Here is a 15,486-nt window from a genome sequence, read left to right on the forward strand (position 1 = left end):
TGTCCTTTCCGATTTCCCCCCCAGTTTACTAATGGCACACAGCTTGTGTTCAGACCAAAGATGATCCTGCACTGGGTTCTAGTTGTAGTTGTTCTCCAGATTATAACTGTAGGACTTCTTGTGTTTTGCCTCTTTGCCTGATGTTCTTATTTCCCCTGTTGTTTCCTTTGTTTTCCGTTTTTATTCTCTCGTTTGGTGAACGCTTTGGCGTTTGGCCATTTAAAGGTGTTGGACTCTGGTTTTGTACGTCTAGTATTTGTGGAATTATATTGTTGAGATTTGTTAAATCATTAAATCATTATTTTTCCTATTGTAAAAGTTGTCTGATGGTTACTCTCACCTGTACTTGGGTTCTACCTTATATTGTGACGGTATGTATTTTATACCTGGGTCACAATTAGAAAGAAAAAATAAATAAATAATAATAATAATAATTGTTATTTTCCCATAGTTATCCTAATAATTCAATGCAATAATGGCCCCTTACAACTGAAACGATAACTTTAATAGCAAGTCTATAGTTTAGTTTTATTCATGCTCGCGTAGAATAGTCTTTACATGACTTTAAATAACCCCAAAACATTATTCCTGATAGAAGTATGATATAGAAGTATGATATAGAAGTATGATATAGTAGTATGATATAGAAGTATGATATAGTAGTATGATATAGAAGTATGATATAGAAGTATGATATAGAAGTATGATATAGAAGTATGATATAGTAGTATGATATAGAAGTATGATATAGAAGTATGATATAGTATTATGATATAGAAGTATGATATAGAAGTATGATATAGAAGTATAATATAGTATTATGATATAGAAGTATAATATAGAAGTATGCTATAGTAGTATGATATAGAAGCATGATATAGAAGTATGATATAGAAGTATAATATAGAAGTATATTATAGAAGTATGATATATAAGTATGATATATAAGTATGATATATAAGTATAATATAGAAGTATGATATAGAAGCATGATATAGAAGTATGATATAGAGGTATAATATAGAAGTATGATATAGAAGTATAATATAGAAGTATGATATAGAAGTATGATATAGAAGTATAATATAGAAGTATGATATAGAAGTATGATATATAAGTATAATATAGAAGTATGATATAGAAGTATGATATAGAAGTATGATATAGAAGTATGATATACAGTAGTAGTATGATATATAAGTATGATATATAAGTATGATATAGTAGTATGATATAGTAGTATGATATAGAAGTATGATATAGAAGTATAATATAGAAGTATGATATAGAAGTATGATATAGAAGTATGATATAGTAGTATGATATAGTAGTATGATATAGTAGTATGATATAGAAGTATGATATAGAAGTATGATATAGAAGTATGATATATAAGTATAATATATAAGTATGATATAGAAGTATGATATAGAAGTATGATATAGTAGTATGATATAGTAGTATGATATAGAAGTATAATATAGAAGTATGATATAGAAGTATGATATAGTAGTATGATATAGTAGTATGATATAGTAGTATGATATAGAAGTATGATATAGAAGTATAATATAGAAGTATGATATAGAAGTATGATATAGAAGTATAATATAGAAGTATGATATATAAGTATGATATAGAAGTATAATATAGAAGTATGATATAGAAGTATGATATAGTAGTATGATATAGTAGTATGATATAGTAGTATGATATAGAAGTATGATATAGAAGTATAATATAGAAGTATGATATAGAAGTATGATATAGAAGTATGATATAGAAGTATGATATAGTAGTATGATATAGAAGTATGATATAGAAGTATAATATAGAAGTATAATATAGAAGTATGATATAGTAGTATGATATAGTAGTATGATATAGAAGTATGATATAGAAGTATAATATAGAAGTATGATATAAAAGAGCGCTGCAGAGGCTGCTGTGTGACGCGCCTCCTCTGCTGACACCTGATCTCCTGCTGTTCACTCGGTGCTTCAGAAGTCCTGCTTGAAACATGTTTCCTGGAGAGATTTCTTCACCCGCAGCAGCAGATTATCAACACAAATCCGAGCTCGGTCCACTCGTGGGGGAGAAAGTTCGCGCGTAGAGTCGGTGCCGGGTCCGGACGTTTCGTTTTTTTCTGTTTCTTTTCCATGGAGGTCCGCGGATGACAGCACGGATCTCAGCATCTGCGGGGGACTTTCAACCTGGACCATGGCGAGAGGGCTGAGAGGAGCTCACCTTCTCGCTCTGTTTTGGACCCTTTGCGGATTACTTCTCAGGGACGCGGACGGACAAGAGGATGTCACTGGGTTCAGTTTAAGTCCCCCGTATTTTAACCTCGCTCAGGGGTCCACGATTTCAGCCACAGCGACGTGCGGTCAGGACGAGTCTGGGGGCCCCGCGCACGATGTCTATTGCAAACTCGTCGGGGGATCAAATTCTGCAGATCCCACCAACTTTCAGGTAAGTTAAGAAAACGCTACGAAAAACTTCATTACACACCTGGAGATAAAAAAGAACTTATAAAAATCGATACAGATGGTTCGGTTTCCTTAGACGGTACAATAAGTAAGTAAGTAATTTGTATTTATATAGCGCTTTTCCAGACCAGGGTCACAAAGTGCTTAAACAATCAAAACAATACTCAATAAAGTATATACTTTAAAGGGCAAGATACAACTGATAACCCAACAGGATAAGCTCAACAAACATGTATCACGATATTTTCTAACAAATACACAAACAATTGGATGGATGTGAATGAACAGGAGTATAAAGTAGATAGTAAAGCAGCTACTGAGCTTATTAAACTGACTAAATGGTTGCAAAACAACTACTTAATTCAGACAAGAACCAACAAGCATTTATAGTTTCAACATTTAAAGTTCACTGAATGTTTAATTGCTTTTTTTCCAAGAGTTCCAGAACACTGTTCTTTTTGTTCTTCATATGAGGGTCTTAATGTAACTTTACCCAATTTGTTTTAAATTAAGTAAATGCAATACGTGAATTAAAAAAGCAGACACAAAAATATTGTATAATTTAATCATAATAGCCAAAACATGTTGTTGCCAAACGTAATGTTATTTAAACACAGTAATAAAACTTCATTTTAATTTCTGGGTTTTTCATATTCAACATCTAACTATTGTCTCTGATAACCAGGGTCAGAACTGTGACTACTGTGATTCTGGCGACCCGAGGAAAGCTCACCCTGTGATCAGCGCCATCGATGGGACCGAGCGATGGTGGCAGAGCCCCCCTCTTTCCAGGGGGTCGAGGTACAATGAGGTGAACGTCACGCTGGACCTTGGACAGGTGAGAACTGCTGTTTTCTTATTGCTGGTCTGCGCTTTAACAACGGTCAGAACATTTCATCTGAGTTTTCCTTCTAAAGGAAAGCGAAAACTGCCACAGCTTGACAGTTTTTAAACCCACAACCTCACCTTCTGATAAACAGAAATGGGACAGAAAGTGTTTCACAGTAACCATACGTTGGTTTTTAGATAAGGGTGTCGTATACATCGATAAGGTTTGTTGCCATTTAAAGTTACGTGTCATTGTAAAAAACTGATGTCCTCAGAAGAACTTTCCATGATAAAAATTGCAATGTTTTGAATTACAATTGGATGCCATTGTTGGAATAAATCTAAGTTGCATTTATTCTTCCTTATAAATACAGTTTCTGCACGTACAGAACGTCCCACATATAATTAGTACTTTAAATATTCATTTATTATTCCCCTTTTTTATTATTGTGCCATTGAACTTGTGTTTCTTCAATATATGTTTCGTTTTTTTTATGCCTTTGTCACAGTTTTACAACAGCGGGTAACGCTTAATTGTTACAAAGACACAGTATTTTAAAATGTTTACCAATAAAACCCTTACAGGAGTAAGTAAGTAAGTAAGTAATTTGTATTTATATAGCGCTTTTCTAAAACAGGAGCCAAGGTTACAAGCAGGCGAGTCTGACATATTTAGGCTTAACCATAACACTCGGTTACACATAATAGACGAATAAACTTCACAATTATTTTCTTAATTTCAATATAAAGAGAAATACGTTTTAAATTTAAAGTATTTACGGTGAAATATATCACCCCAGAACACTGTGTTATTTTGCATACATTTATGAATTTTAATATTTAGTATCGAGGTATTTATGTCAGTAGAAAAGTAAATGTTTGGAAATAAATGTAAGCATTACATTTTTAAAGATGGTAAACGGTTGTTTTATTTGCTTATAGCAGCCTAGCTGTTACTTTCGAACACAATCAAAGGAAGAAAATCAAATTAAAAATTAAAAATTAAAAAAGAATAATACAGAGGTAATATGAAGTAGCATGTTAGAATAACTCAAGTAAATCCAAACAATAAACAACAAGGTGAAGTTCACAACTTTAAAAAATGTAGTTACATTGAGGGGTATCTAGTTTTTGGCAACCACTCATTTTGAATAAGAACTGTATGGATTGTTCTGAATTTACTGTTGATGCAGACTAATAACTGTATGGTTTCAAAGCTCTCAAGCTTGGCTCATTACAACTTCCCCTTCATCTCATGAGTGAAGAAGGAAATCTCCACTTTGTAAATATCGCTAGTATACGTAACCAAACCCAAACACAGCAGCTGTGCAATGTTTTGCCTGAAAACACCACGTGTACACAAAGTCAGTTTTATTTATTTCTATGTTTTTAGAGACACAGAGATGACCAATGATCCCTCGTGTCTAAATTTAGGCCGCGCTCACAAAAGAATGGACACATGCCGGAGCTTTAGGGATGTCTGCTTGTAATGCGTGGTAATGCCCAGTTTATTTGGGAGTGAGGAAAGCGGCATTAGTGTAGCGTGGTGTGCTATAAAGAGCGTCGTGAGCCTGCTGTCGGTAACTACCAACAACACCTACATACTGTGAGCGCGATAGATCTGTGACGACAATAACACACACGTCGGCCATAAAATGTGTCACTTCAGTCTGGATGTTTGAATGAAAGTTTTTTTCTTAGCCGACGTAATTGAATTGTGACTTTAACCATGAATCAGTGAAATCCAAACGTTAGTTATACGTGGAATTTCTGCAATGTGGCATCTGTCTTTCTCATCCCATATCGCTCTCTTGGCGGCCTTTGATAATCTGTTAAGATGTTAACAGTTTTATGCTGTGTTTCCATTGATCGAAGGTTGAAGATATAGGTCAGGTTAAGATAGGATGGGATATAAACAAAGGGCACTTTTCTAACGTAAAACTTGGCTTATGATTGTCTTTATTTCATATACATACTAAAATAAGTGTATTTGTTAGCATTGAATATTAGTGCCAACCTTGTATTTTTTAAGCAGTGTCTAAATGGTGTTTGGATAATAAATTCATTAATACTTACATCATACATCAACTAAAAAATGTATTCTCGTTTAAACTATTGTAACAGTTTATTTTGGTGTCTAAACAATAAGGATGTGTCTCGCCTCCAGTTATACAAAACTCTGCAGCGAGAATTCTGACCCGCTCTAGTAGAAGAACTCACATTTCCCCGATCCTTAAAACTCTTCACTGGCTGCCAGTTTCTTTCAGGATCAATTTACTTTCAGAGCTATTCATGGTCAGACCGTCCATCAGTGATCTGATCCAGCCTTACACCCCAGCTCGAGCTCTGAGGTCTGTGGATCAGAATCTACTGATGGTTCCTGAACACGCTGCTAAGCTTTGGAACGATCTTCCTCTCTCTGTGTTTGATGATCTACTGACTCCTTCAAGAAACATCTTAAGACATTTTTATTCATGCAGGCTTTTCCTTAAATTTCTGGGACTCCTGTGTTTGTCTTATTTGTCTTGATCTTTTAAAGTATATATTTTAATTGTGTATTGTTTTTGATTGTTAAAGCACTTTGTGACCCTGGTCTAGAAAGGCACTTTACAAATAACCTTTACTTACTTACTTACCTACAAGTTTCCACCGCATTAGTCTGTTGTGTTTTATCACAACCCTTTGGTGCTTAGATTGTGTCTGAGGGTCTTTGACCGGTGGGTTCAGGAGAAAATGGGTGGCGTAAATCAACTTGGACTCCTGCTAATAAAAAGGTGTCAAAAAAGTGTGACCCTGGCCTGTGAAAAGCACTTTAGAAATATAAATTACTAATTTATCAATGCATCTATAAATGCCTTTGTTTATCCAAATCTTATGCTGCTGGGTATTGCAATTAATAATTCAAACTTCACTCATTTCTAGTCACCCTCATGTCGACAGGGTTGGGATTAATTTGAGTAATCCATTACTTTTTAGCGTTATATTAAAAAATATAGATCCATATTAATTTAGCGACTCAAACTCAATTGATTTCATCTTCGTCTTCATCCAAAAAGAACATCCAAATACCTCCATACTGCTCAGCTATAACGTTCATCTTGTATTGTAGCCTCAACATCACGAAATACCCGAAAGAGCAGAATTTGTATGTTTTTTTAAAACATTTTTTTTTAAAGAATCTGAAGACAACTGAGCTCCAGTCGCTACACTAAAATTAACAAACATTTTTGTCTATAACTCTATAAGGAATGGATTACTCCCAAATAATCCCAACCCTTAGTCGACATGAGGGTGAGTAGAAAATGAGTGCATTCGCTGTGAACTATCACAGAAGAAATACTCTTTGCTTCTTGAGAAAGTATGTTTCTTTTGGCATTTCCAATCCAGAGCTTCCACTGTAATTTATCGTCCTCCATCTAAGAATCTTCTACCTTCTTAGTAGTCAAAACTATCTGTTAATGGTCATAAATGGTCTCATCAACACGGGCATGCCCAATTCTAGAGTTCAAAACTGTCACAAACACACTCAAGAAAAGCACAACCCGAGCCATGTCGACTCTTCCATCTTGGGTGGTTTTGTAGATTCTGTCAAAGAAAATGATCCAATGCACGGATTCTAACTGGAGACACGGCGGAATTACTTCTGTGGTTTCTTTTGAGACCCCCACAGGTGGCTGTTGTTATCTGGAAAAGCTCACTGCAGATCTCTAAGATACGTGTACCTTAGATCGACCCGCTTCTCAAAGATACGCCTTTTTTTCTTTGACCAAGCTGTTTCCGGGCGCAAAATAAAACCTTCTTTGAAGTTGAAAGCTGCTAGAGAGTTTTTTTTTTCAGATTGGGCCTGTCGCTAGTCATTAGGTCGTTCTCTCCATCGCCGCTGGATTGTTTCCACGCTTGAATGAGTCTTGTGTCTCGCTCAGGTCGACGTGAGCAGGGAAACTACCTGTTTTTGTGGCTCTGGCGAGTCCTTTGAACACACCTTTATTCAGGAAATGAGCCTGGTGATCTTTGTGAAGTAACAGTACAGTAAAGAAAGACATGGTTAAGCGATGTAAAAACTACCGTATTTCCCAGACTATAAGTCGCACCAGCCATAAAATGCATAATAAAGAAGGAAAAAACATATATAAGTCGCACTGGAGTATAAGTCGCATTTTTGGGGGAAATTGATTTGATAAAATCCAACACCAAGAACAGACATGTCATCTTGAAAGGCAATTTAAAATAAAAATAGAATAGAGGCAACAACAGGCTGAATAATTGTACGGTATGCTTACGTTACATGACACAACTGAGAACCTGGTATGTTAACATAACATATTAAGAGTTATTCAGATAACTATAGCATAAATAACATGCTAAGAAGTTTACCAAACCATCCGTGTAACTCCAAATAACTAAAATCACAATGAAATCTTAACCCTCGGTGTCACTTTTAAACAACTCCGCTAACTCCGGAGGTAGAAGATGCGACGCTTCCTCTTCTACGTCGAAATTATCAACACAGGCCTAGAGTGCCCTCTTGTGGTTTAGTGTGAAAATAAAATGTGAAATGATATACCGGTAATAATGTGTTAATAATTTCACACATAAGTCGCTCCAGAGTATAAGTCGCACCCCCGGCCAAACTATAAAAAAAACTGCGACTTATAGTCTGGAAAATACGGTACGTTGAGAGTTGCAAAGGGTCATTTTGGGAATTGTTCAAATTCTTTCTTTAATCTGCAGTTTATTCTTTTTTTTCGGGTCACAGTAGAGTAAATACTTGACTCACCACTCCCTGTGTTTATTGGAGTGGCATCTCTGCGCCCGCTGTCATGTCCAAGAATGAGGATGCCTCGTTCCGTCAAACATCGCAACACCCTCAAGCAAACATTCTCATTCACTTCAACTACCAATTTAAAGTTTAACCTACATTTGCAGACTCGTTAAAAAAGACACTGTTTTCAATTCCAAGAACCTTTGCCCCCTACTGAACTATTTACAGTCGGGCCATTGTTGTGGTCGACATTTACACTGCGAATCACGCTGCCAGTGACACCTTTCTTCTAGGGAATGTATTTTCGGAGCCCTGACCACATGTGCTGATCTGCCTGAGCCTAGCAAGAGTGGACCATGTGAGGCTAGCATTCTAGGGCACGCTGCCGTCCATAGGATGAGATGGAGATTAATCTGTTCTCGCAATGAAACACTGTTTTTTTTTGTTTTTATTGTTATAGATAGCACCTGGGAAGAAGTTTGCAACTTGCTTTCACTTCTTTGTCGGAAGAAGAACCAGAAAAATGTAATTGCATCATTTTTGTTTCTCCTTGCAATGGTACTTCAACTAATAATTCACCCAAAATTCAGACTTCACTCATTTTCTACTCACCCTCATGTCCACTAAGGTTTGGGATTATTATTGTTATTATTATTACATGAGGAATTGTTGAGATTTTTGTTAAAGTAGTCTATATATTAGGCTTGTTTTAGCATATGTTGCTAGGCTAGCTGCTACGCCAGCTTCATCGTCGTCCAAAAAGACACGCCTAAAAACATCTAAATACCTCCGTAGTGCTCGTCTGTAACGTCCCTCTTGTACTGGAGCCTCGACATGAGGAATTGTTCAGAAAGTCTATATTATAAGATTTCTTTCAGCACATGCTTTCAGGCTAGCTTGCTAACTCTTGCATACTGACACTTGCAATGTGTTTCCTCAGTGACTTATAACTTCAGCTACAAACAAACTTTAAATATACAGACTTATTTAAGTTTTTTTCGTAACAATTCCTCATGTCGAGGCTTCAATACAAGATGGTTGTTACAAACAAGCAGTATGGAGGTATTTGGATTTAAGTTTGTCTTTTTGAACGAAGACGCAAACAACTGAGCTCCAGTCGCTACATTAAAATGAACGTTTTTGCATATAACTCTAAAAAGGAATAGATTACTAACTAAAATAATCCAAATCCTTAGTCGACATGAGGTAAGTAGAAAATGAGTGAAGTCTGAATTTACGGTGACCTATCACTTTAATAGTTCTTTCCATCCTCCACATTATATCAGGAAGTTATTTTTAATCTCAAAGTTGAATTCACATAACACTCTCCCACGTTTCTTAACATTTCTTTCCCACTTTTTAATTGTCCTCAACTCTTAACTGTGTCCCTTGAGGAATAGGTGTTGACGAACAATAAACATTTAATGCTGTTGACTCTGACCACAGTCGTAACATCGTAAGAATGGTTCACGGTTCACTCGGAAACCTGCAAAAAAAAAAACACGAACGCTTCAAGAACTCAATTTTTGAAAAGACATTCACTCGGCACCTAATCCCCTCTCTCTCCGTGGTCCACCTCCCACCAAGGTCGGTGTTGAAGGTTTTATTTGCAGCCGTCGCCCCCTTTTGTGTGCGACTCCTTCCAGGCTATATTGTGTGACGCTCTTTATGCGCTTCGCTCAAATGTTTAGTTCCAGAAAGTAGCGTGGCCTCCTCTTTTCGACCATTGTTAAACAGCGAAAATTAAGGCATGGTTTTACTAAGTGGCGAGAAAAGTACTTGAACTTGGATCCTCAAAACGAGGTTTTCGCTACAACTATAGTTTTAATGAAGTCTTTCATTACCCCACAAACTCTATCACATACTCTCAGTAGAGTTCTTTTCACTAGAGGTGCTCTCAGTTTGGGGATAATTTTCCTCTTAAGCAGGGGTCCCCAAACTTTTTCCTGTGAGGGCCACATGACTTTTCCTGTATAAATATAAATTTCCTGTAATTCCCCCCCTAAAAAAATGGGTGGTCCCATATTTTTTTGTCACGTACTGTATATGAAAAACAAATCAAAACGCATCTCTGGTATTGTTCAGGGGGCCGGGCCAGATGTGGCGGGTCGTAGTTCTGGGACCACTGCTCTTAACGTTCAGTACACTTTCGCAGACCCCTACGATTAAAGAGCTTAAAGTTTCAAATCACGTCCTTCTGCAACACTTACCGAAGGGGTTTATCATGCAGTCCAGTTGGCCGAGTCCGTCCCCAGTGACAGTACCAGCCGTCAGATACATCCATATTACCGCGTTGACAAGAGATGTGATGTAAGCGGCCACCTTTAGCCCCGGCTGATGCGGGGCGCCACGCCAAAAACGTAGCAGGTATTTACTACATGGACACCTTGTTAGCTTGTTAGCCGAGGGAGCGCATCGCGGGAGATTCTGGATCCGACTCATCCTGGCACCGCCATGTGGCAAAAGGCTAAAGATCTTTTCACCTTTTTTTTAAAATGCAAAATATTCCTTCCCGTTCCAATGACGCAATATTGATCCAGCAACAGGTGTTGAAATGTTGCTTTGAATTTTTTCAGTCAGCTGGAAGTATGCGCAGATGTGTTCATACTCTAGTGTCATAGCAAACATTTCGGTCATTCTACAGATTGAACAAAGAGTAACAGATGTATTTTCTACTGTCAGCTGTTTAAATCGTGACTGGATGATAGAGAACCAAACCAGACGTCCGCTGGGATCATCTCTTGACCCTGAGCTGTTCAGAAAAGTGGAAACACATGAAAGAATGAAACGTATCCCCATGGGTTACATTAGTACAGTATCTTCAATTTATCTTGGTCGATGGTGAAAGTAACTGCTGGTGATTTATACAAACGCACACAAACCCTAAACAAATATTTGAAGGATAGTTTTTTTTCCTGATTATACATATGTTTTAGTCATGTTCATTTATTTATTTTCTTTACCGCTTATCCCTTATGGAGGTTGTGGGGGGGTGAAGCCTATCTTTGGGCGAGAGGCAGGGGACACCCTGGACAGGACGCCAATATTTCGCAGGACTCACAAAGACACACAAACATTCACACACACACTCATATCTATGGTCAATTTCCAATAATTTTGGACTGTGGGAGGAAACCGGAGTGCCCCGAGTAAACCCATGACAAACATAGAAAGATGACACTGGAGTGAGCTTCACTACATTTTATAGAGTTGTTCTTGTAGAATAAAAAACAAATGTAACTCTAACATAGATCTACTTTAAACAAATTTGATAAATACTTTTTTAAAACTTCAGTTAAAAAGATACATCAATGGTTTACAAAATGAAACATGTTTTTCTGTATGGTTTGTTTTTTCTTTATCTTGTATTTGAATCATATGTGTGTATAAAGTAGCTTAAAAATTGGTTAATGTAATGTGTTCCTCATCTTATATAACTGCCTCATTGAAAAGCATCATTAAAATGGTCTGAGGGACAAGAACTACAAAAATGTCCGACAATCCCACAACATGTCGACTTTGAAGCGACAATAGTTCTGTTTAAACTATTTTTTTTAAATAATGTGTGTTTAGAGAAGTTTTGTACTTTGTACTAACTGTCTTGTTGTTGAGTTGGTTGTCCATCCATCCCATGATCCTTTTTTGTGAGATACATTAACACAGTTGATATTTTTGACGTCCAAAGCAATATAGTCTGAGCAGTTATTAGTTTAGGCTTATTTAATACTAAATTACTCCTAAGGGCACAGAAGTGGTCCTTTCAACAATTAAATTTAAAGGATTTAAGTGCGCTTTATAGTCTGACAAATACCATATATTTAAACTTTTATCATTTTATTGGAAACACAAACAATAGGTTAGGTTAGGTTAGGTAGAACTTTATTGATTGAAATTGTACAATACAATAAATCTTTGTCAGAAGTTCCTACAATCTCTTGATGACTCCAGTCTATACATCATATAATGCAGGAACACATTCTTCAGCAACAGCCTTGTATTGGAATTCCCTGCTTGTTTAAACTTGCTAACTACAAAAGAATCATCTATATGTTAAAGCTTAAATCCACCGATGTCTTTGTTGGGGTTCCACTAATTCTACCATGGCGACATGGAGAAAAATACACCAGACTAGCGGGCTCCCCCTCAGCCGGCCCACCTGTTGCCGGCAGACAACAGTTGGACATTACATTGTCGCTGCTGCAGCCTCTGGACTGTTGTGTCACACGAGGCCAGTCCTGGTCCAGGAACCATCTTCAGTCGCATTCATTTCATAACCAGAGGAAAAGAGTTCTTCCATTGAGTTATTTTTGTCATGTCGTTTGGAAGATAAAACTGTTTGGGGTGACGGGTAATACTACAGTGACTTGTGGAGTACTACTTCAGTGACTCATGGAGTAATACTTGTCACTCGTGGAGTGATACCATGGTCCTTCGTTAAGTATTACTATGATCACTCTTGGAGTTATACTATGGTCACTCGTGGAGTAATACTAAGGTCACTCGTGAAGTAATAATACTATGGTCCCTTGTGAACTAATACTATGATCACTCGTGGAGTAAAGCTATGGTAACTCGTAAGGTAATACTATGGTCACTCGTAAACTAATACTATGGTCACTAGTGAAGTAATACTATGGTCACTTGTGAAGTAATACTATGTACACTAGTGGAGTAATACTATGGTCATTCGTAAGGTAATACTATGGTCACTCGTAAAGATATACTATGGTCACTCGTAAAGTAATACTATAGTTACTCTTGAAGTAATACTATGGTCACTCGTGAAGTAATACTATGGTCCCTTGTGAAGTAATACTATGATCACTCGTGGAGTAATACTATGGACACTCGTAAAGTAATACTATGGTCACTCGTGGAGTAATACTATGGTCCTTTGTGAAGTAATACTATGTTCCCTTGTGGAGTAATACTACAGTGACTCACGTAGTAATACTACAGTGACTCACGTAGTAACACTATGGTGACTTGTGGAGTAATATTTCGGTGACTTGTGGAGTAATACTACGGTGACTCACGTAGTAACACTATAGTGACTTGTGGATTAATGCTATTGTGACTCACTAAGTAATACTACGGTGACTTGAATTAATACATAATTAAGACAAATGGTCGATTTTTGAGAAATGTTCATGTACGCAATTACAGTAAATAAAGTTGTGTGTTTTATCTTTTATGTTGACCATCATTTAGTACCTATTTGCAGTGGCTCTACAAGACAGAATATATATTTCTCTGATAACTAGTGGAAGGGCTTTGCTGTAATGGGATTAACTGTTTGAATGGAGACAGTGGTTATATACGGAAATACATGTAACTCCCTACACAAAAGTAACAAAACACATCTAAACCTCAAATATAAAACTTAATTATTGACACCCCGGTCTTAATAGGTGCTAACATCGTCATTCACAGGACAGTCAACAATTTATTGATGCACGTAACAAAAAGCTAACAGGAAACACCACAAAGTTGTCACATCCTCCCGCCTGACCTTCTTCAAACAACCACCCACGCCTGCATCGCTGAGCCGGCTGGCACGGCACGCTTCAGTTCCATGTTGGAGGCTGTAAAAAAAGGAACGAAGGTCCTTCGCAAGAGCTATTCCAAGTGATTCTGACACGCGCCGGCCAATTTGTTTATGTCTGTGTGTGCCACTGGAATCTTGCGCTGCTGTGCTTAACGTGCCATCACAGTATTTCATGCTCCCTCAAGTGCGTATGCGCTGGACATAGTTGGTGAGTGTGCGCTTCAGATGGCGGAGGCACAGGTGGAGGCAGAGATATGTGGCTGAGTTAAGTCCTTCTAACACGCCTGTTGTTGTAATAGGTTGTGCCATGACAAAGATCCTGATGTCGTGTGTTGAGAGACTTGCATGTCAATACATTGGCATTAGAATAATTACACCAAATAAAGAATAACTTTCTATAGAAACAGGATATGGTTCGTGTGTCTATTAACTTCTGCCAGATTAGCTTAAAACAGATGCATCGTGAAATGCACTCAGAGAGGGCATACCTCTGCCAAGGTGCTAGTTTTCAAATAACTATGGAAAAAAGTAAGGATTACAACACATTTTATGATTTAAGATTTAGGAAGTTAGTGTTTTTTTGGACTGGCCTATAAAAATGTGGCGCATCGACAGGTACAGGTTACATTGAAGAGTCGTTTTTCAAAATAAAACACCTTCAAGACAAACTACTATCTATAAATCATTTATTTTGTCTGTGCAGACTGTTAAACAAATGTTTGACGGATCGTTTTCGGGGACGATTGTCACAGATTACAATAATAAGAGCGTGTTTAAAGGTGTACCAGAGTATCATAAACACACATTTAACTAGACAACATTCAACACAACAACATGTTTAATAATAAGAGTGTGTTTAAAGGTGTACCAGAGTATCATAAACACACATTTAACTAGACAACATTCAACACAACAACATGTTTAATAATAAGAGTGTGTTTAAAGGTGTACCACAGTATCATAAACACGCATTTAACTACACAACATTCAACACAACATGTTTAATAATAAGAGTGTGTTTAAAGGTGTACCAGAGTATCATAAACACACATTTAACTACACAACATTCAAAACAACAATATGTTTAATAATAAGAGTGTGTTTAAAGGTGTACTACAGTATCATAAACACACATTTAACTACACAACATTCAACACAACAACATGTTTAATAATAAGAGTATGTTTAAAGGTGTACCACAGTATCATAAACATACATTTAACTACACAACATTCAACACAACAACATGTTTAATAATAAGAGTATGTTTAAAGGTGTACCACAGTATCATAAACATACATTTAACTACACAACATTCAACACAACAACATGTTTAATAATAAGAGTGTGTTTAAAGGTGTACCACAGTATCATAAACATACATTTAACTACACAACATTCAACACAACAACATGTTTAATAATAAGAGTGTGTTTAAAGGTGTACCAGAGTATCATAAACATACATTTAACTACATCACATTCAACACAACAACATGTTTAATAATAAGAGTATGTTTAAAGGTGTACTACAGTATCATAAACATACATTTAACTACATCACATTCAACACAACAACATGTTTAATAATAAGAGTATGTTTAAAGGTGTACCACAGTATCATTAACATACATTTAACTACACAACATTCAACACAACAACATGTTTAATAATAAGAGTGTGTTTAAAGGTGTCAACACAGTTTTTTGGGAGAGGGGGATTTTGGGTTAATCTTATTTTGAAAAATGGATAACACTATGTAAGAATGTATCTACTGATTGAAAATCGACAAGGCAATTATAACTGGGAAAAACTCGGTTTTCCATCATTAACGCTCTTAAGTGTCTTTTTTTTAAAGTT

At 36.6% G+C, this 15,486-nt stretch overlaps 1 protein-coding gene across 1 annotated transcript in view; it reads left to right on the forward strand.

Moving 5' to 3' along the window:
- Positions 1-2,021: 2,021 nt before the first annotated feature.
- The window catches only part of LOC148063818 (laminin subunit alpha-3-like), an 82,489-nt gene continuing 69,024 nt past the window's right edge, over positions 2,022-15,486 (forward strand). Inside the window, exons 1-2 of the mRNA XM_087810230.1 lie at positions 2,022-2,472; positions 3,175-3,327. Coding sequence (XP_087666356.1) covers positions 2,221-2,472; positions 3,175-3,327 — 405 coding nt within the window. The 5' untranslated portion in view covers positions 2,022-2,220. The remainder of the gene's footprint in view (positions 2,473-3,174; positions 3,328-15,486) is intronic.

The sequence above is a fragment of the Callionymus lyra genome, chromosome 16, assembly GCF_982586985.1.
Source record: "Callionymus lyra chromosome 16, fCalLyr1.hap1.1, whole genome shotgun sequence".
NCBI classification, from domain to species: domain Eukaryota; kingdom Metazoa; phylum Chordata; class Actinopteri; order Syngnathiformes; family Callionymidae; genus Callionymus; species Callionymus lyra.